Below are 22,798 nucleotides of genomic sequence, written 5' to 3'. Positions count from 1 at the left end.
TGCCGCAATAATTTTTAAAACATACAACATCTGACTATTTAGTCAGGAGCGCTGACCTCTTTTCCTTTAGGTTGTCAAATAAAAAAATGACAACAGGCAACACAATAGCCATCCGGTATGAATGAATCAAAATTATACCTATTCTTTTTTTGTCGTATCAGCAAAAAATATATTTTTGGTGTGCTGCAGAATTTTAGTAGTTCACTTATGATGCTTCAAGGTAGAAAAGGCTGAAAATATCTGCCCTGAGTTATCAGCCTTCTCAGCGCTCACTGGGACTAGGTCCCAAGCCCCAGGTCACACGGCTTGTAAGAAGGCAATTCAGCCCCAGGTCAGCCTGGCTCCAGGGTTAAGGTCTTATACCCCTGCTTACAAGGGGTGTCAGCCCTCCTCCCGCTGGCCCTGTCACCACCCTGCCCCTGTCACCACCCTGCCCACTGTCCTCTGAACCCTACAGTCAGGGGAAGGGAGCAGATATACGTAGTACGCAGGAGGCCTGGGCCAGGCCACACCATGGAAGTCCCTTGTTCCTCACACCCCTGGCTTCAGTCCTGAAAGGGCAGAGCCTGTGTCCACACACACGCTCACGTCACACTTGTGCACATGCACCTTAAACTCCTTCTGCATGTGTCTCTCTCGTTAGATCATCCTGCTCTATGGAAGCTCATTGGTGGCCACTGGGTCACAGGCTGCTCTTTCGTCATTAGACCCCACAAGACAGGCAGTGTTTCCACACCCCCCTCTCCATGACAGTGCCTGCTAGCTCTAGATTGTGTCAGGAGGGCAAGGGCTCCACCCCAGAGGCCTCAGGAAGCCTACACACCTCCCGGCCCCAGTGGCATGGATCCCACTGCCTGTACACGTGCGGTCACTCAAGCCCCGGCTAGGCTCCAGAAGTGGTGTGTGGTCTACAGGAAGTAACAGACCAGGAAGGCTATAGTCTCCACCCACAGAAGCTGAGTCTAGGAGGAAAGACAGACTCAGAAGCAGACAATTACATGTGCTTCTCGGTAGTCCAGGAGGCTCCAGTGCTGTTTTCTAAAATTCAGATAAAAAAGACTGACTCCTTTGCTTCAAACACTTCCAGGACCCCCTTCCCATGGAGTAAAATCGAGTGAGGGGGGTTGCCCTGCGGAGGAGAGAGCTGGATCACCTCCCCATCTGGACGGCTGGCCTGGGCAGGATGTAGCCCTGCAGCCTCCGCACCTCAGCCCCTGCGTCTCTCCCTCTGTGCCCCCGACACACCCTCCTCTCTGGCCTGGAACACACAGGCACTGTCCTGCCCTTGCCCTCCCCGGCTTGAGAGGCGCCCCAGTGTCCCACCATCAGGACACTCTCCTTCTTCCACAGCATGTATCACAGTTTACATCTTGTTTCCTTGCTCACTTTTTCTTCCTCAGTAAAATTTAGTAAGTGCCCCAAGGACCTCATCTGTCTTGGTCACCAACACATTCCCAGGGCCTGGCACAGAGCAGAATTTAAATAAATATGTGCTAAGTGAGTGAATAAATGTATGAATACTGCAAGAAAGTTAGTTCCCATTCTGTGCCCCCTTCCTCACCTTCAAAACGGGACAGCACAGTGTCTATGGGGTGAGGGTTAGCAGAGATGACAGAAGTCCCTGTTTGCTGGTACATGTAACAGGTGCTCTAACGGGTCAGGACTGGAATGCCTTTGTCACACAAGAGGAACGGCAAACCCTCTGCATGAGGAGGTGACTCCACACTGGCTCTTGAAGCATGAGTAACTGTTTACCAGGGGAGGCAGAGGCCCGGGAACATGTGGGGCCACAGCCAAGAGGCAGAGCCATGCTGGGAGGAGTGATTCAGAGAGCCCAGGGCTGTCAGGGAGGCTGCAGGAGAGGTGGGGCCAGGTCGGGTCTCCTGTCTGCCCCAAAGGTCACAGTCTGCCCTACAACAGTGGGACAGGCTCTACAGCTCATCTGTGTTCCCCACGGCTGACTGGCTTGGAATTTAGTTATAAGTAGATGAATCTTCATTAGGCTACTGAGGTTAGTTCCTAAAGAAAAGGGAAAACTCACAGCCAACACACCTGCAGATTCCTTCCCACTCACAACACAAAAAGATCATCCCCTTCACTTGTGCATCTGTCCCACGGTCAAAAGGCTGCTCACACATCCTTCGTGAGCATTTGTCTGAAAGTTCACAGTCAGCTAGCAGGGCGGGCACCATGAGTTCCCTTATCCAAACAGCCCCAGGAAAAGGGAAGGGCAGAGGGGAGAGGGCAAGGCTGTGCTGGTGACTGGGGGAGGGACGGGCAGCCTTACACAAACACAAACCCTCACAGACATGCGGGAACATGCCAGCCCGAGCCAGGGACTCGGGGACCCCACGCCCCGCCTCGGCCCCCATGAACAGTAGTGTTAAGCAACTTGGTATGAGATCTAGCAGTAGTCCGTGTGTTTGTTAAAGCTTTTTAATAAAGAGAGGGGTTCTGGCCTGTGGAGGACAGCGGGAGACTAGGTAACCCACCTGGAAGGAGGGCCAGCCTTCCTCCTGCTTGTGTATCCAAACACTGCCCATCCGTTAAGGGGCAGCCCCTCTCCACCGGGCCCCTTCCCTGACTCATCCACACCCTGCTCACTCCCGTCTCTGAAGTCCAGTTCACACACACATATCTCTTCCCCATCTGATCCCCAAGTCTCTTATTCTTTCACCAGCCGGTAGATGTGGTGTTGAGCCCATGCTCGCTGGCTGACACCTCAAAGACATGCAATGCACAGCAAAGTCTGAGGATCAGATTAGCCAGTTTTCCAATCTGACTCCTTTGACTGAAAGCTCCTACTATTAACAAAGTATATGTATCAAACACATTTATGTGCTTGACACTATGCTAGGCTCTCTACATAAACGAGGTAGGTACTGTTATTAGACCCATTTTACAGTTGGGGAAACTGAGGCACAGTGAAATTAAGGAATTTTCCCCAAGTCACAGGGCTAGGCAATAGCTAAACGCCAGGATTCCAATCCTAGTGGTCTGACGCTTGCTCCTAACCACCACTCTGTACCCCTCCTAGACACTGTCTTCCTCATTTGTGTAATAATATATATTATCTCCCCAAGTGAGCGTGGGGCACAGTAAACACCTGTAGGCAAGTTGAATCCCAGGCACCTGGGATTGTGGTTCCCACTGGGGATAATACCAAGGAGCCACTAGATGGCAGCAAAGAGCAAGGCCTAAGCCTCCCTGAGGGAGGTGAGTGATAAGCTAATTATCATAACATTTGTTTAGAGCAGGGGTCCTCAAACTTTTTAAACGGAGCCAGTTCACTGTCCCTCAGACCGTTGGAGGGCCGGACTATAGTTTAAAAAAAAACTATGAACAAATTCCTATGCACACTGCACATATCTTATTTTGAAGTAAAAAAACAAAACGGGAACAAATACAATATTTGTATTTGCATGTGGCCTGTGGCCGTAGTTTGAGGACCCCTGGTTTAGAGCATCTTGCACCAGGCACTTTGTAGACATTCTCTCTCCTCCTCCCTAAGGCCTTCTAATGTGGGTGCTATTGCCTGCCCCCTTTACAGGCTCAGAAAGGTGGAGACATTTGCCCAAAGTCGGGCAGCTAGGAATACTAGGATGAAGCCAGGACTGCTGAAACCCAAAGCTGGCCTGTTAGCAGGAAATAAACAGGTGGTTGCCTCTAGACGCAGCGTTGGTTCCACACCCTTCTCCAGCCCCGAGGAGCACAGAAACTACAGTTTGGGGAGGGAGTGGATGCCTGGGCTGGCCCTGAGGTGGTCACCACCCGACAGGCATCTTGGCTGGGAGGGAGGTAAGACTCACCAGTCAGAACTGGATGGTCTCAGAGACCACTGGGTCACCACAGACCTCTGAACAACTTTCTTGGCCTTTGCCACCAAAAAGGGTGCTGCAAGACGCCAGCCTCTGCACAACTCGGCAGCCTGCTCCAGCACTGCCCCTCCTGTCCTCCATCTCGGGCTCCTCTGATCTGGAGCCAGTCCCCTCAACAAGCCAGCAGGTCCATGGGATCCACAACCACCAGAGATGAATAAAAATAAACGGCTCAGTGTCCCCTTCCAGCAACTCAGTCACCTCCACACCTAAAACCCACGCCTGGGTGGACGGGCCTCCATAAGCTGCCCCGCGGCAGTGGCCGCAGAGGTGCCGGGCAGAGCAGCTGCAGCACGCTCAGGGAGCCGCGGTGCACACTCGGGCACGCACACAACGGGAGCCACGCGCCTATCCTCAGGCCTCCCAGCATGGCCAGCAGCAGAGTGCAGTGGCTCCAGGCAGCAGAGGGACCATCCAGCTTGACCTTCAGCGTCTGGCGACATTCCTGGCTGAGTCCACTGGAGCAATGGCTTCAGAACTGCCCATGATGAATCTCTGGGGCTGCTTCCGGCCCGCTTCCCAGACTGCTCCCCTTCTCCCACAGTCCCTCCCAGGGCTCCTACAGCCAGGTGGGGTCCTCTGAAAATACACATCTTGGGTTTATTTGGGGTTGGGCACGGCAGGTTGAGGCACAGTTTGTTCCTGGGTAGGAAGGGTCAGCTTTCTTGGCACTTCAAGGGGCTGTCCCCGCAGGTCCCCACCCCATGTCCCTACACACACACACACATCTCTTCCCCCGTCCCTGCTCCCCAAGTCTCTTATTCTTTCACCAGCCGGTAGATGTGGTGTTGAGCCCCATGCTCGCTGGCTGACACCTCGAAGACATATGCAATGCACAGCAAAGTCTCCTGTGTGTCTCTGTTGGTGACCACCTGTGGGTGAGAGAAAAGGTGAGGGGTTAAGGCCCCAGAAGAGGGCATGCCTTTTGCTGGGCCCTCTGCCCCACCCCTGCAGCGCCCCCAGCCCTGCCCCCCACACCTGCAGGATGGTGAAGTTCTCCAGCACGCTGTTCATCATGTACTTCTCGGGCAAGTGCTTCAGCTTGTGGATGAAGTTGATCATGTACTCACAGAGCGGGGACCGGTGGATGCGGTAGGAGTAGTGGCCGTTTTCGTAGCGGGCATACTCTGTCTGCAGGACCAGGGGACAGCAGGGCTTAGGTTCTCTTTTGACCACATTCAGCCCAGGCCCAGCTGCTTGGGGAAGCTCCAGGACCCACTGACTCTTGAGTGGAAGAAAAGGCAGAAGGCCTAGAGGCTCTTGAGATCAGAGCCTTCCTCCTCCCTCAGTAACAGGGGTTCGAGTGGCAGCCAAGGGACCATCCACCTTGAGCTCCGATGCTCAGAAGGTGAGCACTGGAGGAGGAGCGCTTCAAGACCGAGTGGTGGCAACAGGCAAGACAGGATAAATGACGACTCAGTCCTGACCACACACTAAAATAACACGGGGAAGGGTGCACAGGAATCCTTGTGGCCATGGAACTGTCATGTATTTGTACACACACACACACACACACACACACAAATACCGATGAAATCTGAACCAGATTATAAGTGACATCAATGTCAATTCCTGGTTGCCAATAGTTATGCAAAATACTGCCCTCAGGGGAACTGGGTGAAGGGTACATGGAATTACAATTGCTTGAGTGTCCACAATTATTTCAAAACAAAAATTTAATTTAAAATAAATAACTTGAAGTGCTTCTTACAAACAGCTACGACCCAGATTCCACCCTGGAGGTTCTGGGGTAAGTGTTGTGAAGTGGGGCTTATGCACTGGTAAGTTTCAAAAGCTCCAGTGATCTAAGTGCAGCCAGGGGTGAGAACGCTGGGAAGGGAGTGCCTCCTCCCTAGTACCAGCCCGGCATCTGGTGGTGATTAACATGAGGAGGGTTATCAATAACTAAGAGACAGTGAGGGTAAGGCTTCATTAGTTCAGACAAATTTGGGGAAAGCAGAGGGCATGAATGAAGACCAACCTGAAACAGCTTAAAGGTCTGGTTTAACAGTGCACAGGGTACTCCTACCTCCACTTTCTCTACCACCTGCTTGCCGAACGAGCAGACCTTGGTGGAGCAGGTGATTATCATGTTCTCGGGACTCTCGTACTGGCTGGAGACCCCGTAGAAGGAGCTGCCTTCGTCCTCCATGTTGGTGTTGAGGTCTGCCTGGAGGCATGGGAAAGCCAAGAAGCAGACAGGTAAGTCAGCAGGCACATGATCGGGGCGGAGACATGGAGACCTCTGGGGCCCCAGTCCAGGTTCTAGGGCCAGGAAGCAACCAGGAGGCTTTAAATGAAACCTGGACAGTAGGAGGCTGGAACACTTCCATCTTTCTTCACTTGCAGGCCTGGCATAAGATCAGGTTCTGCTGCCTAAACAACAGAGAAAAACACTGGAACCTGCATTAGTTACAAGGCAGAAACATGGACCATGCCTGAAAAAGAACCGGCAGGAAGCTCAAGTGCCTGGGAAAGGCAGGCACCTGAATGGAGGGGGGGGGGGGGGCTGTTGGGAGGGGAGCACGAGGGGTCAGGGGGGCATCCGAGGGGCCAGGCCAGGACATAAAATGATGCCTCTCAGACTTTAGCCACTGCTGGCGTCCCTTTGATTAAGTCTATATTCATGTACCACCTACCACAGGTCCTACTATGCCCCTAATGGTTTCTTTTAAATCAACTCACTCTTATTTCCTAACTCCATTCTTAGCAATATAGTCATGAAATCAGGGATTCTATTTTTCTAATATACATGAAAATAATTGCATATTTTTAAAAAATGCTTATTCATATGCCACCAAAAGAACACTATGCAAGCCTCTTAGGCTCTTCAGACTGTACAAAGGTAGCACTGCCCCAGCACGCCCTAAGTGATCTGGACATGCCCCTCATCGCCCCCTGCTGGCAAGATCTGTTCAGGTGGCCTTGCCCCTTCCAGATGGTAAGCACCCTGGAGGCAAGAACTAAGATCTCCCCAGGGCTGGGGCAGAGGATGGGCCTTCAGTAAGTCACGTGTGACTGTTCCACCCCTCGCCTCTGGGTGGCGCCGGGTGAGAAGAGAGAGGTCCCTTCATCCCAAGGAGGGACCTGTAATCTCCTGCTTATGAGGGGAGTCCTCTCAGCTCCAGCTCTGCCCCCTATTCAAATACACACCAGGGCTTCTGCACCAACTCCTCACTCACCTGACTTTCCAACCAGTCACCGTTTATCCTGCCCAGCCCAGCATAGGGAGAGCAGTGGGAGACCAGAGAGGCCGAAACACTGTCTCTGCTCTCAAAGAACTGAAACTTGTGGGAGAGCAAGTAGAATAAGTGAGCTGGTTGTCTAGGGTAGGATGGAGAGAAGAGGGCTGGGGAAGTCAGAGAGCCCACAAGTGACAATCCAACGTCTGCCCCAGAACCTGCCCCGTGGTGACGCTGCAGGCCCAGGAGATGCCGGCCGAGGATGCAGACAATGCACCCAGATGCCCCACCTCGTCCTCAGTGCCCCTTCCTTCTGATTACAACCCCACCCTTCTCCTTTCCACCCTGTATCCCCCTACTCTAAGCACCTCCCCCAAACAAGCTTGCTTCTCTACTTTCTCAGCCTAAGAAGAAAGCTGCCCCCCTACATTACTCTGAAAGGTGCCCCCCACCACTATCCTTCCTGCCCTCAGAATGCCCCTTGTTCCCCATCCTCCACCCTATTCATAGCTGTGGTGCGGGTGGGCAGCTCACAGGCCATGCCTGGAACAGGTGTGGGGGATCGGGTGACTGACAGATGAGCCGGACAGCCGTAGCCTGGGTATGGGGGCTGGAGGGGCTCAGATTCATTGTCATGTGCTGGTATGTGCCTGGGAGAAATGTCAGGGCCCAGAAGGGAACAGCAGCCTGTCCGGGGTACTCTCCTCCCTTCATGGCCTCAGCTCAGCTCTGCCCAGCATTTTCAATTTGCAGACAGACATTAATGGCCATCAGTGTCCATGAGTCCCCTCTCTCCCCACCCCAAGAACAGAGGTGGCCTCTGCTAGTCTCATATGTTCTGGGGAGGAGGGGAGGTCTCAGCTTCTCTGTCCTCCAAAACCCACCGTATGAATCCAACAAAGCACAGCTCACATCTCAACCCCTCCTGCACCCACATGCCCCTCCCAGCCGGGAACAATGTGTCCTGGCAGCCCACTGAGCTACTGCTGCCACTCCTTCCCTAAGAGCAGGACTTTCAGTGGGAGGTGGGTTGGGGATATCAAAGTCCTCCTCTCACTCCAGCGGGGCTCTGATCTCCCCAGCATGCCTGCACAAGGCCTGGGCAGAGCGGAATACTGCCAGGCAGGAGAAGAAAGGAAGACTTCAGGAGAGGGGCACTGTTTCGTTGCCTTTGTCATTGCCCGTGGCCAGTCTCACACCAGCTGATGGCTGGGCAGGAAGTGGGCAGGCCAGGGCCCAGGAGATGAGGGTCCAGATATCTGCAGACGCCAAGCTGCCTGTGAGGACCCGATGGTTGACCAAAAGTCTCTTGGTTTGTGAACAGGAGCAATTCTTTCCCCACATTTGCACTTCCCTGGTGCCTCTACCTTCCCCAAGCAAGAGGAAGGGGAAAGAGGAGATGCCCACCAAGATGTAGTGGCCACTGACATGCCCACATCTCTGATTTCTCCTGTCCTCATGCTGCCCAAGCCTCTGGCCTTCAGAGATAGCCCGGCTCAGGCACAGGGCTGGAGGAGGCAGGCATACTGCCTCCCTTCACTGCTGGCTGACATTTCGCCTCCCACCACTCCCCTCCCTCCAGGTCCTCAGAGACACAGCCTGGAGCAAGCCCTCAAAAATGAACTGCTCGTTTTTCAGTTGGAGAAACAGAGGCCCAGAGAAGATGAGATTTGCTTGTTGAGGCCCAGTGTTGCCCGCCTTGTGCCCCCGACACTCTGGAAGGGACATGCTTGACCACCACACTCCCCGGCACAGCAGTTGCTGCCCCAGGACCCTGAGATCCATTCTGGATTCTGCCACTCGGAATGTGAGTTCCTGGAAGACAAGAGCCACGTTGGGTCCACATAGCGCAGGTGCTGTGCACAGCCCACGGCCAGGGCACAAAGGCCTAATCGTGTGTCCTGGGCGCCCACGCTTCCCTGCCTTCCCTTCTCCCATCAGTCTCAGCTCCAACCTCCTCACAGAGGCAGAAAGGAGGAGAGGGCATGGGCCACGAGCAAGGCTACAAAACAGACAGGACAAGGGATGTCTGGGCTCCAAGAAGCCCCACTGCCCAGCGCTACACTGAGGGCGCAGGGCTAAGACTGCTCTCTCTGTGCCGCCATAAGCCGTGTTCCTCAGGGTCAGGGGATCCTTTTCCAGGCAATCAGAGCCTTCCCTGACAGCAGGGGAGCACCAGGACCCCAAATGGAGGGCACCCCGGGTACTGGGCAAGGTTTAGTGTAATGGTTCTGAGCTCACACCCTGGAGCCAGACTGCCTGGGTCTGAATCCTGGTCCTGTCACTATGAACCTGGTGACGCTGGCAAGCCACTTCACCTCTGTGCCTCCTTCCCCGAGAGGGAATGTGGCTGTCAATCTGACCTACGTTTGGGGGTGTGGCAAGGATAAAACATGCTGATGTAGGTGATGGGATGCAAGCAGTGCCCGAGGTCATCTTTCACCGACCACCCCGATGCACCTCGCTGCGTGTATGTAACAAGACCCAGAAAGAGCTCATCCTGGCCGGGGACCTCAAGGCCAGGCCCCTACTTGCTCCAAGCCTCAGTCTCCCCCCATGTGTGGAACCGGAGGCCTAGGATGGTCCTCATCTAGATGGTGGATAGAAGAATGCAGAATATTATCTCCAACTAAAAGAAGGCAGGAGCCAGTGAAAAGTGCCCCAAATATGCCACCTCCCCACTCCAGGGTCGTGTTCCCATAAATGCCTCCTGCCAACCAGGCCTCCCTTCTGACCCTCAGGGTAGTTGAGGCAGTGCTGAGGAACAGCCGCAAATCACGTCACCCAAGCCCCTTCTCCGAGTCAAGGCGAAGCCTGGGCAGGTTTGGGGGAAGGTGGACTCAAGACGGTGTAGGCTTCTCAAAGGGAAGGCCAGGAGCCTCCCTAGGCCCGCAGCAGGAAGGGAGCTGCCACGCTGGCTGTAGAGGGACAATGCTGTTCGGTTGTCCAGAGCAGAGCTTCCTGGTGCCAATTCCCAAGGTCAGGGCAGGAAGGGAGAGTAGGGAGAAGTAAGATTGTTTGAGCCCTTTCTGGCTGAGGTCCTAAAGAGATTATTGCCCCTCACTGGGCCTATATTATAGCAGTCTCCCACTTGTTTCCAGTCTGGACAGTTGATTTATCCAACTAAGCACAACTCTGGCCATGCCACGCCCTGTTCAAACACTTCAGTGATTCCTCATTACCTAAAGAGAAGGGACAGCAAATACACAGCAAACATTCTACTGTCTTCCCCCCGCTACAGCCATGACAGGCACTACTAGTCAATCCGGCACTCTCTCCACATCCTTCTCAAGGCAGCCTTCCAACAACGATGGCCAGTCCACTGCAGGGACACCCAGGTTAAACCCATTTTTCTGGACACCCAGTTAAAATGGATTACGAACCACACAAGTTCATTTTTCCCCTTCCAGACAGCCAACTAGAATGATAGTGAAGAACTTTTAAAAATGTGCTGCACCACAGAGGCGAAGAAAACAGAGAAGAGGCCATAATGACAGAGAGTTCAACAAATCTGAGGAGACTGAAGGCGGACCAGAACTAGAATGGTTTCTGTGAGGCAAAGGAAGCAAAAGGAATTACAACCTAAAAGTGCTCTCTCCCCCCGGCCGGCTGGCCAACCTCCTATGGTCCCTCCCCGCAACAGGCCCCCATCGGCCCCAATCGTGGGCCATGCTCAGAGACCCCACCCATGCACGAATTCGTGCACTGGGCCGCTATTAAGTCCATAAAAAGACAAATAACCCAACTGAAAGATAGGCAAAGGCATCAAAGAGACATTTCTCCAAAGAAGATATATATATATGAATGCAATAATCACAGAGAATGTCAAGTGTTGGGGAGGATGGGGACAACCTGGGATCCTTGAATGCTGCTGGTGGGAATGTAAAATGGTGCAGCCACTTTAGAAGACAGTCTTGCAGTTCTTCAATAAGATAAGCATAGAGTTACTATGTGACCCAGCAATTCCAGAAGTAAGTATATACTCAAGAGAAATGAAAACATTATGCTACACAAAAGCTTGTACAGAAATGTTCATAGCAACATCTATAATAAAAGCGTAATATGCAAATCGACCAAATGGCCGAACAGTGGAACGACAGTCCAGATGACCTTCCAGGCAACCTTCTGGACCAGTGGTCGGCAAACTCATTAGTCAACAGAGCCAAATATCAACAGTACAACGATGGAAATTTCTTTTGAGAGCCAAATGTTTTAAACTTAAACTATATAGGTAGGTACACTGTTATTAACTTAATTAGGGTACTCCTAAGGCTTAGGAAGAGCCATACTCAAGGGGCCAAAGAGCCACATGTGGCTCGCGAGCCACAGTTTGCTGACCACAGTTCTGGACGAAGCCGGGGCTGCGAGGGCCGAGGCAGCTAGGGCTGCGAAGGCCTACCCTTGCACGAATTTCATAAGTAGGTGGAAACTACCAAATGGTCATCAACTGATGCACAGATAAACAAAACAAAATGCGATATATTCTTAGAATGGAATATTACTCAGCCTTGCAAAAGAATGAAGTGCTAATACCTACTACAATATAGCTGAACCTTCGTTTATGCTAAGTGAAAGAAGCCTGATGCAAAACACATTTTGTATGATTCCATGTATATGAAATGTCCCAAAAAGGCAAAGGCATAGAAAAATAGAAAGTAGACAAATGGTTGCCTAGGGCAGATGAGAGATGATGGCTCAAGGGTACAGGTTTGCTTCTGGGGTGATGAAAACGTTCTAAAACTCACTGCCTGCACAGCTCTGTGACTATAGTAAAACCAATGAATTGAGCACTTCAAGTGGGTGAATTGTATGGTAAGTGAATTATATGAAAATAAAGCTGTTTTAAAAAACTATGGGCCAAAAAACATGGCCAAGGATTATAGATATTTGAGAAAACCCTCCACCTTGAAAGACAGAGACCAAAACAGACAGAAAAAAAGGATTAAAGGGAAACAAAGACAAAAAAGGAAGAAGAAAACATAAAAAAAAAAAATTTCACTTCATATTCCCAGAAATATAAGAGAAAAACTATATCCATCCAACAAGACCAGGATATAATCAAAGAACCAAAAGGAGCTCTTAAAAATTAAAAGGTTTATGGTCAACATTCAACACTGGACAGGTGTGGCAGGGAATGCCACCATATCTCATTCATCTAATTCATCCTGAAGTGTGCAATGTGTCATGACCACTAAGAAAGAGAAAGCCATCAACTGAACTCTGATTTTATTTGGCAATTTACTCAACTAAAAGTACATTTCCCTGGCTCCTTGTTAGCTAGGCGCAACACAGAGCTAATTAAGTGTTGTGAGGACTTCCAGGAAGGCTCCTGGAAGGGAACTAAGTGGGCTTCCTCCCTCCTGATGCCTGGAATATGGGTGTGACGGCTGGACTCCAGCAGCCACCACCCTGAGGACAGAGGCCAGGCACTGAGGACACAGAGAGCGGTCAGCTCCTGGTGATTTAGGGAAGTGCTGGACCTGCCCTGGGCAGCCTACCTCCAAACTTACTTTACCTGAAAGAAAAACAAACTATTTATTTATGCCACTGTTACTTTGGGTTTTATGTAATATGCACTTAGATATACTCTTAACTAATTCAGAAGAATTAGAAGAAAGGGTTAAGGAAATCTTTAAGAAAATGAATTTGAAAATAAAGAATGATAAAAATCATAGAGGATAAGTCCAGTAGATCCAACATCAGACTAATAGGAGTTCCTGGAAAAGAACAGAAAGAAAAAGAGGGAAAGAAATTGTCACAGAAATAATATAAGTTTATTATACAATAATAATACAATAATGAAATTTCCAAAATTAAGAGATGCTAACCTCATGATTAAAAGTGTCTAACAAGTGTCAGGCTCAAAAATAGGAAGCAAAATAAAGCTCATCAGTGTAAAATGTAAGAACATAAGGGATATGCCCTGGCCAGTGTGGCTCAGTTGGTTAGAGCATCATCCCATGCACAGAAAGGTTGTCAGTTGGATTCTGGGTCAGTGCACATCCCCAGGTTGCAGGTTCCATCTCTAGTCAGGGTGCATGTTTCTCTCTTCTCCTCCCCCCGCCTCGCCCTCTCTCTCTCTCTAAAATATCAATAAAAATATATTTAAAAAATAAACAAAAACATAAGGGATAGAGAAGAAATGCAAAACTTCTAGAGACCAAAAAAAAAAAAAGACACCCCACAACAAGTTACACAACAAAGGACAGAGAATTAGAATGCTATCAGACTACACACTGTTAGAGGACAATGGAACAATGCATTAAAAAATTATTCTTTTTTGTTGTTGTTAATCCTCACCCAAGGATATTTTTTTCCATTGATTTTTAGAGAGTGGAAGGAAGGGAGGAAGGAAAAAGATGGAGAGAGAGAGAGAAACATCAATGTGAGAGACAGACATTGATTTAGGTTGCCTCCTGAATGCTCCCTGACCAGGGCCTGGGATCAAACCTGCAACCCAGGCACATGCCCTTGACCAGGAATCGCACCCATGACCCTCTGGTGCACAGGTAGACGCTCTAACCACTGAGCTACTGGCTAAGGCCAAAAATGATTCTTCAAAATCATTTCTAGTGAAAATGATTTATGATTTAGATTCTATACCCAATCTATCAATCAAGTATGAAACTGACGTTTTAAACAAAGACTTAGAAAATGTACCTATCACATGACCTTTCCTTAGGAAGGTACTAGGGAATGTGTCCCAGCAAATGAGGAGGACACCTAAACAGAGAGAAATGAGACCTAGGAAACTGCAGATCTAGGAATGCTTCAGTAAAAAAGGTATCAGGCCCAGCAGGCATGACTCAGTGGTTGAGCGTCGACCTATGAACCATGAGGTCAGTGTTCGATTCCCGATCAGAGCACATACCTAGGTTGATGGCTCGGTCCCCAGGATGGGGTACAGGAGGCAGCCAATTAATGATTCTCTCTCATCATTGATGTTTCTATCTCTCTCTCCCTCTCCCTTCCTCTCTGAAATCAATAAAAATATTTGAAAAAACATTTTTATATGGTAGTTATAATGGAACAATATGTAACATTTTAATAATAGGGTCATTTAAAAATATGGAAGTGAGCCCTGACTGGTTTGGCTTAGTGGTTAGAATGACAGTCCAGAGGGTTGAGAGTTCAATTCCCGGTCAAGGGCATGTACCTAGGTTGCAGGTTCCTCAGCTCCGGTAGGGGCAAGTGCTGGAGGCAAACAATCGATGTGTCTCTCTCATGTTGACACATCTCTCCCTCTCCCGCTCTTCCCTCCCTTTCACTCTCTCTCTAGAAATCAATGGAAAAAATATCCTCGGGTGAGGATTTAAAAAAATTTGAAAATATGCAAGTGAGAAAGCCATTGATTTGTAGGAAAAAACCAAAAAGCTGTACTAGAAATAAAATTAATCACAATATAGTTCTTGGCTTTGACTAAATTATGTAACTTATTAGATATAATACGGGGATGATGACGTCCTGGCCTAGTAATTCAGTTGGTTGGAGCATGGTGATGATAGGCCAAGATTGTGGGTTCGATCCCTGGTCAGGGCATATAATAATGAATACTATATAATAAAAGCATAATATGCAAATCGACTGAACGGCAGAATGACTAGTCAGCGGGGGCGGGGCCAGCGAGCAGGCAGCACCAGGCCAGCCAAGGATCATGCCAGTGGGCAGAAGGAGGGAACGGCAAGGGGGGGGCGGTGACCAGCGGCAGCAGAGGGGTGATGGCGGGGGTGGCAGCAACCTCCCCTTATTGGCCAGCCCGGTCGCCTCCCACAGAGAGAGGCCAGACTGCGGCTTAGGCCCGCTCCCCACCTAAGCCATCAGTAGGACATTCCCTGAGGACTCCTGGACTGTGAGAGGGCGCAGGCTGGGCTGAGGGGACCCCCGCACCCCACGCTACCCAGTGCATGACTTCTTGTGCACCGGGCCTCTAGTATATAAATAAGTGGAACAGCAAATCGATGTTTCTCTTTCTCTCTGTCTCTGTCTCTCTCTCCCTGCTACTTTTTTTCTGACATAAGAATAAATATCTTGGTTGTGACATCCAGGTATGTCAGTATAAGCTTATTATTTAGAATTAAGGAGATAAAGCCAGAATAAACAGTGAAAATTTACAGCAACTGCCTCTGGGGATTGGGATTGGGGAGGAGTGGGACAAGAATCTGTTGCATTTCATTGTAAGCCTCTTGGTATTAAACAATATAACATGAACATGCATTGATTTAAAAGTAAGGTAAAAGTAAAATAAATGATTACCTGTTTTTCATCCCAGGATAGATTAAAACCCAAACTTCTGTATGATCAGGGCCTCCCAGGATCTAACACCTTGGCAGTTTCATTTCTGTTATCCCCTCATACCCCTGTACCTAGGACTTTCCCTCCAACGCCCACTTCTTTATGCCTTCCCCAGGCTGCAATAGTCTTTCCCCATCCCTGCCTAATAGATCTTCCCACCCTAAAGGCTCAGGTCCAGCTGCCTTCCTGCTCCCGGAGCAAGCTGTCTCGTAGAGTATAAAAGCTAAGCACCTGAAAGATCAGGGCCGTGGGTCTCAGTTCCAGCACCTGCCTCTCTGGAGAGAGCCAGCCCTGAGGGTTTGTTGTGAATGAGAGCTAGACTAGGAGTCCAGCCAGGGCCCGGTAAGCCACCTAGAAATGTATACTGTATAAAATTTAGTGTGCATAAGCCTATTTCTGTGAAAAGTAAAGCTTTCAGATAATCAAAGTGTTCTGGGACCTTATAAAGGATACGAAACCCTGAGCTGTCTCTGGGTGTTAACAAGGGTGCTAGGGAGAGGAATGTGGGAGGAGCCGCCCAGGCCTTGTGTCAATGCCCTGAAACTATTCAAAGGCTCCAATCACCAACCAGAGGATTTCCTGCACTTCCTCACTGCTGGCTTAGTTTGCACTTGTCTGACTCTTCCCTGCATCCCTTTTCTTTTTTAAAAAAAATATATTTTTATTGATTTCAGAGCGGGAGGGAGAGGAAGAAACATCAACGATGAGAGAGAATCATTGATCAGCTGCCTCCTGCACACCCCACACTGGGGACCAAGCCCACAACCCGGGCATGTGCCCTGATGACCTCCTGGTTCATAGGCCGATGCTCAATCACTAAGCCATGCCAGCTGGGCTCTACATCCCTTTTCTGTGTGTACTGGGCCCCTCAGAAGCAAGCTCTAGAGCAGGTATTAATTATGCCCCCTAGTCTTGAAGAAGATGTTTTGAAAGGATGGAACTCTACCCACATAACACCTGTCCAGGGGCGAGCGGAAGTGAGCAGCAGGGACCAAGTCCACAGGCTGAACTGTTTGTAAAGTTAGGTGAGTGTTTCTTCTGGGGTGACCTTGCCTAGCCCTACAGCCTTCTTCTCTAAGCCCTGTCCTTGGAGATGAGCTTTTAGGGACCAACTGCCCTGCTCCAGGCCCTACAACCAACTCAGGACTTGCCATTCAAAGACTCAGGTGACTAGGGGGTCCACGTTGGCTCTTCGCCTATCCCTCAGTATCTCCTGTAAGTCTGCCGGTACGATAGCCTTCTAAAGGCTGTTCTTGTGCTGGGCATGGTTGCCATTGCCATGGCTTAGCAAAGGACCTCGTGCCGTGGCTGGTTTGGTTCAGTGGACCGAGTGTCAGCCTGCGGACTGAAGGATCCCAGGTTCGATTCCAGTCAAGGGCACATGCCCGGGTTGCGGGCTCCATCCCCAGTAGGGGGCATGCATGAGGTGGCCGAATTATGATTCTCTCTCATCACTGATGTTGCTATCTCTCTCTCCCTCTCCCTTCCTCTCTGAAATCAATAAAAGTGTATTTAAAAAAAGAAAAGGGCCTCGTACTAGCCCAACTCTCCAGCCCACTGGCCCAACTCCCAGGCTCAGCCATTGATGCTCGCTCCTCCCCTTCTCACGGGCCCTGTGCTCCTCAAATTTCCACCACGACAAGAACACCGGATGCCACTCTCCCTCTTTTCTCCTCTTTCATCAACGTGCTGGGGGTAGGGCGGAAGAGTCTATCGAGGGCTTACCCAGAACTTCACGAGAAAAAAGGCATTGGAAGGTCCCCGTTCAAAGAGCTCCTTGAGTCCACCCTTTTTCTCTGGGAACTTGTCATAGATCTGGCGGATGTCCACGGCTTCAAGGTAGGGGTCACTGTAGCTTGGGCTTGACTGGCCAATGTGTACGAACAGGTGCTTGTTGTACTGTGGAGAGAACAGCTGGTCTGAGGGAGAGGCAGGGGTAGCAGGGCAGATAAAACGGACCAGAGCTCAGATCCCAGCCATGTGACCGGGAGTGAGTAATCTCACCTCTCTGGACTGCAGTTTCCCCACTGGTAAAATGGAGACAAAGGATTGACTATAAAGCAAAATTAATGGTATACAGCATCTGGTGGGGTGTCTGGCACCCAGCAGGTGCTCAATAAATTGTAGCTATTATTTGTATTATTCGTAGTCCTGCCTCTGCCATGAACTGTCTTTAGGCAAGTCTTTTTCTATCTTTGGGCCTCTGTTATTTCACAGAGATCAGACCACTGACCTAGAGGTGTTTTCAAATTGTGTTCCACCCGTGGAGACAGGGCTGGGTGCCTCTGTTGCTACAACCAAGTGAAACCTACTTTTGTGGCACACAGTGGGCTTCTGAGGAGGAGCTTGTTTGACTAATGAGTCCCTCACCTAAAAGACAAGTTGGGAATGTCAAAGTGAGATGGCCACAAAGTCCCTGCTGGCCCAGCCTCCTCCACATGCTCCTCTGACCTTTGCAGGTGACACTGTTCACCTAGGAACAAGCCGCTGAAGGGGGATGTGGGTCAGAGCCATAGGGAAAGGATGGGACAGCCTCGGGGTGAGGCTGGGATGAGCAGTTCACTGGGAGGAGAGAGAACATGGAGGGAAGAATAGAGGTCAGGGAGGGAGCAGGAAAGGGAGAGGACCTGAGAGAATGGAAATGGAGCGAAGAAACCGTGGTGGGGGCTTTGGGATGGGAGCAATAGCTACACAGGGAGAGAGGGAAGGTGAAGTGAGGAAAGAAGAGGGAGGTGGCTTGAGGAAGGAAAGGAAAAGGGGAAGAGGTTCAAGGAAAGGAAAGGCTGCAAAGAAATGAGGAACCTAAATTCAAGCCCATAGCTGAGCGGGTGAGGATTGGGCTAGGAAGCCAGAAGCAGGTGGAACAAGAGCTGGAGAAGGTGGGGGAGCTCCAGGGTGAAAGAACAGCCAGACAGGTACCGGGACCTACCGTGTCAGGGTCTTGCTGCTGCTCCAGGAAGGCAGAGAACTCCAGCATCCAGAGCTTGGAGCTGGCCACGCTGCGGCCCTGCCACGGGGGTCCTGGGGGCGCTGAGGGCGATGGGGCGGCTCCTGAAGGAGACTCGAACCCTGCAGGCAGTGGGAGAGGCACATGTGAGCCTGTTCACACACGCCCTCCCTGCCGGCAGCCTCTGTGAGGGCCCCAGGCCCACCGGTGAGACCGTGCTAGCAAGGGAATCACCAATCTCCCCTAAATGGGCTCTGACAGGGGTGGTGGAGGGCTCAGCCTGCCTGGTACAACTCAGTCCCCTTGCCCCACACTCCAGAGAGACTGCATGCCTGCTGGACCGAAAGGGCTTCCAGGGCAGGCTCTGCTGGGTTCTCGCCCTCAAGGAGCTCCTGGTCCAGCGGAGCTATCAGACCATCATTAACCACAATGACGTAGCCCTGCGAGAAGAGAACGTCTCCTGTGGGATTCCCTGCTGTTGCTCCAGCATCGAGCAGTGCCTGGCCCAGGATAGGCACTCTGATACAGGTCTGCAGTAAAGGAAGTCATGAATGGGATTAAAATTGACAAGGTATACACTCAGCACCAAAGAGGAGCTCCTAGTCCAACTTGGGGTGGTCGGGAAAGGTTTTTCCGAAGGCGACGCTTGAAAGAAGTTACGACGGAGAAGTAGACGGCAGTTAGTGAAGCCAGGGAAAGGGCGTTCCGGGCAGAGGACACAGCAGAGGCAGAGGTCTGGGGGCTGTGAGATGCTGCATGAGTTTGGAAACTCGAGTCTGTGGTAGAACTGGAGAGAAGGACGAGTTTGTACTAGGGACAGGAACAAGGCTGAAGAGATGGGCTGGGCTAAGAAGTGTGAATTTTAGCCTAAGGGTTTGGGAAAGGGACAGGATTTTACGTAAGCAGGGCAGGGAAATGCTCAGATCTGCATTTCTGAAAGACCCCATTCCTGTTTGGAGGAGGACTGGCAGGGCGGACAAGGCAGACAAAAGCAGTCCTGCGGGGTCTAAGCCAAGTGCAGTGGAGGGAAGAGGAGGGCACAGACAGACATGAAGCAAGGACAAGCCCAGGCCTTGGAGACTGACGGACGAGAGAGCAACGAGGCCGCCCAGAAGGCACTAGTGTTCCTTCCAGGCTGGGAGTCAGAGGAAGGGAGGCCCCATGTGCTGAGGTCCAAGGAGGGAGATGGAGAAGAAATGGTAATCAGAGGGGTGGCTGGAAGGCTAAGCTGGACAGACACATTAGCCTGTGCTTAAAGCATCGGCTGAGTCATTCATTCATTTGTTCAAGCATGCTTCCCGAGGAACCGCTGAGTGCCGGCAGGACAGGATACTGGAGGAGGTGGACAAATCAGCCACACAGATGACCAGTCAGATGCTAGGTGGGGGTGCAGAGTACTCAGGCACCAACAGCAGGGCACCTAATCTGGGGTGGAGGGTGGGTGCCTGAGCCACAGCACTGAGGCAGGGACGGGGGGGAGGGAAGGAGAGGGGAGAAAGATGAGGTTTAACAGAGGAGCCCTGCAAGTCCTACCAGTTCACATTGTATCCTGAAGGCACCAGAGCCATTATAGGGTTCCACGCCTAGAAGCAACATGCTGAAATGGGTGCTTTAAAAAGATGACGAGGGGGATTACAGGGTGAAGAGAAGAGACGGGAGACCTGGAGCTAGTTAAGCGGCCACTGCAGTAATCCAGGCAAAATCTAGGAGGCCTGAGCAAGCACAGCGAGGCCAGTGAGGCAAGGACAGGGGAGCGGAGACAGCACAGAGCTGGGAGGACCCCAGGCGGCAGCCCCTGGAGCAGGAAAGGCCAGGCAGAATGTGAGCAGCAGCTACTCCCAAGCCAGAAAAGGTGCTGAGGGCGAGGATCCTGTCTTGCCAAGTGGAACATGGTGAGGGACCCTCATGAGAAAGACGCAAGGACAGAGCTGGTCACCTGAGCAGTGCAAGGGGGTGAGCTCCTGTGCTGGCCCAGCTGCTGGACCTGCGCCTGCTCCGGGCCTCTTCCCAGGAAGGGTTCCCTCTGCTAGTAAGGGTTCCCTTTCCAGCTGCCAGGCACCTGGGACCTGGAGGCGGGAGCTGCAGGGGTGCGACGGGCGAGGGAGCTGTTCACTGCAGACCCACCTGGCAGAGGCAGCGAAGGCTGGACAGTGTACGTTTGTTGAGAGAAAGGTTTCACACTGCGGGAGGGGAGAGAGGAGGTGTAAGCCCTGGGCAGGATGCAGCCCCAGAGCCTCGAGCAGCGTCCATCGCTCTCTGTGTGGCAGGCCCGGTGGTCTGGTCAACAGTGGCCTTGGGGGGCTTTGGCCTCCCACTTCCTCTCCTGCCAACTCCCTCATGTTTCAGGGTTGATTCACAGAAGCAGCACGTCTACTGAAAAACCCATCCCTCCCTTATCCCTCCCTCCCAGGCCAGCCAGAGCCCTGGTTCCTAGCCTACTTCCCTTGGGGTCCCAACCCCTGGCCCTACTACCCCATGGACAGACTGGTGTTTTGGCAAAAGCCACCACAGGGTGTCCACAGTGTAGACTGAGCTGGTGTCTGAGAGCAGGGGAGCCGGATCCCCAAGCTCAAGGCCGTAATAAAAGGTAGACCCCAAACTGCAGCCCTGTCCCACCCTGCGGCCCAGGCTCAACCTCTTGAGTTTATGCGCTCCAGTTCAGTTCAGGGAGCAGCTGGCAGCAGGCCATACTCACTCGTGGGATGTTCCGGCTTGGCCCGGCAAAGCTCCTTGCCAAAACTGAGGAGGCAAAAAGCACAGTCAGCATAGCCCATGTGCACAAGGGCCCTGGTGTGGGGAGATGGTGCTGTGGCCTCAGCTGGAAGGTGAGCTGGAGCCTGGACCAGTGCGTGCAGGGAGAGAGTTACTGCTACTGTCTGGAGCTTGGCTATAGCAGCATCTCAGTGTGTCTCAAGGCACTCTAGTCTGTGGACACGCTCTGCTGACACGGTGCTCCCTGGGAGAAGCACCCAGCTTGGTAAACAGCATCTCGTATTCCTCCATGAGAGAGAGATCCACAGTGCACAGCAGCACGTAAGGCTGTGAACAGTCCTACAGTCAGGAAACCAAGGCAGTTCTAAGTGCCCCAAACTTACTTATGCATAGAATCACTCTGTGTCATATCTATTTAAACATTCTGTGGACTAATGCTCTCTGGAACACCCTCTGAAAAATGATAGACATGAGCTGCACCGAGCCAGGACAGGGCTGTCACTGCCTCTACGGCGGCTCTTGAAGACCCATTTAGACCCTACAGCCAAGAAAACCCTGTGAGGACACAGCCCTGGAAGGGAGGAGCCTTGCAGGACCATTCCGAAAGTGTGAGCCACCTGGCCATGGCTGAGAGGCCAGTTCTTAGGCAGAAACATTTAAAATTTGAACAAGAGTTTGTTGGTGGACATCAGCCCTGCAGCTGGAAGGAGTGAGGGCCTGAGGGCAGAGTGGGCACCAGGCCAAGTGGCAGGGCCACTCAGGGTCACGCTGGTGCTGCACCAGAGCCCCAGCTTCAGCCCCCGTCCCCAGGACTTCAGCTTCCCCTTTTGTCCTTTAGGCCAATTCTGTAGAGCTTCTTGGGTGGTCAGCTAATGGGGGCGACTCTGTCCCTTGTGAAAGGTCTGCTGTGTTCCTGCCAATACCCCCAGGAAGGTAGTTCCAATACCAGCTGAGCTGCCACCCAGCATGGCCCTTCGGTCCTTGGTCCCTCCTTCCCCCTGGCTTGCCTGGCCTGAGAGGACTCAAGCAGGAGAAATTTGGTCTGGCCAGTGCTCTGGCTCTGCAGAAGGGGGAGGAGCGAGAAGGAGAGGCTGGTTTGGCCTCTGGCTCCAGGCAGCCCCACTTACCCCTGAGACTGCTGGGCAGCCAGGGCCCCGGGCGAGGGCCATTTTACTGTGGAAGGCTGTGGCGGAGATGATCTGGGCGGACGACATAGCAGCCATGCTCTGCAGGGCCTTGTCCTTAGCTGCCTGATCCTGGGGGAAGACAGTGGAGGGGAGGGCCTCAGCAGCGGCGAGGCGAGGCAGGGAGGGCTTGTGGTCAGGGAAGCTGTCCCACTCTCTGTGGCCAGAGCCCTGGACTAGGCAGGCCCCAGGGAACAGGCTTATGTCCTTGCAAAGCTATTACTTTGCTTTGTGACTCTGAGCAAGTCACGTGGTTTCTCAGATCAGTTTCTTCATCTGTGAAAGGGGCACAATACTTGCCCTGCCTATTTGACTAGCACTTAAAGAGACTTTGAAGACCATTCCATTTACAAACCACAGACCTGAGAATAGGGACCTTTTATTTATTTACTTATTTTTCAGACTAAAAAACAATTTTTTATTAAAGTATAGGTGGCATACAATAGTATATTAATTTCAGATGTACAAAATAGTGACTTGACACTTACATACCTTACAATACGATCTCCACACTAAGTCTAGTAACCATCCGCCATGATGCAAAGTTGTCATAGTATTACTGACTATATTCCTGTGCTGTACATTACAACCCTGTGGTTTATC

The 22,798-nt window shown here is 51.5% G+C and overlaps 1 protein-coding gene across 3 annotated transcripts in view; it reads right to left on the bottom strand.

The window, feature by feature from the left end:
* Positions 1-3,349: 3,349 nt before the first annotated feature.
* The window catches only part of TEAD4 (TEA domain transcription factor 4), a 69,729-nt gene continuing 50,280 nt past the window's right edge, over positions 3,350-22,798 (bottom strand). For 2 of the 3 annotated variants that reach the window (XM_081082558.1, XM_081082559.1), the window contains exons 5-12: positions 22,139-22,267; positions 20,995-21,038; positions 20,424-20,479; positions 18,282-18,421; positions 17,078-17,251; positions 5,908-6,048; positions 4,857-5,009; positions 3,350-4,750 (exon numbers count right to left, since the gene is read on the bottom strand). In XM_081082558.1, the coding sequence (XP_080938684.1) occupies positions 4,637-4,750; positions 4,857-5,009; positions 5,908-6,048; positions 17,078-17,251; positions 18,282-18,421; positions 20,424-20,479; positions 20,995-21,038; positions 22,139-22,267 (951 nt within the window). In that variant the 3' untranslated portion in view covers positions 3,350-4,636. The remainder of the gene's footprint in view (positions 4,751-4,856; positions 5,010-5,907; positions 6,049-17,077; positions 17,252-18,281; positions 18,422-20,423; positions 20,480-20,994; positions 21,039-22,138; positions 22,268-22,798) is intronic. The other variant, XM_081082560.1, reaches the window with a different exon arrangement.

This window comes from Myotis nattereri (genome assembly GCF_964212035.1).
Source record: "Myotis nattereri genome assembly, chromosome: 2".
Classification (NCBI taxonomy): Eukaryota; Metazoa; Chordata; class Mammalia; order Chiroptera; family Vespertilionidae; genus Myotis; species Myotis nattereri.
Note: the sequence above shows the minus strand (reverse complement) of the source record. Positions and strands in the feature narration are given on the sequence as shown.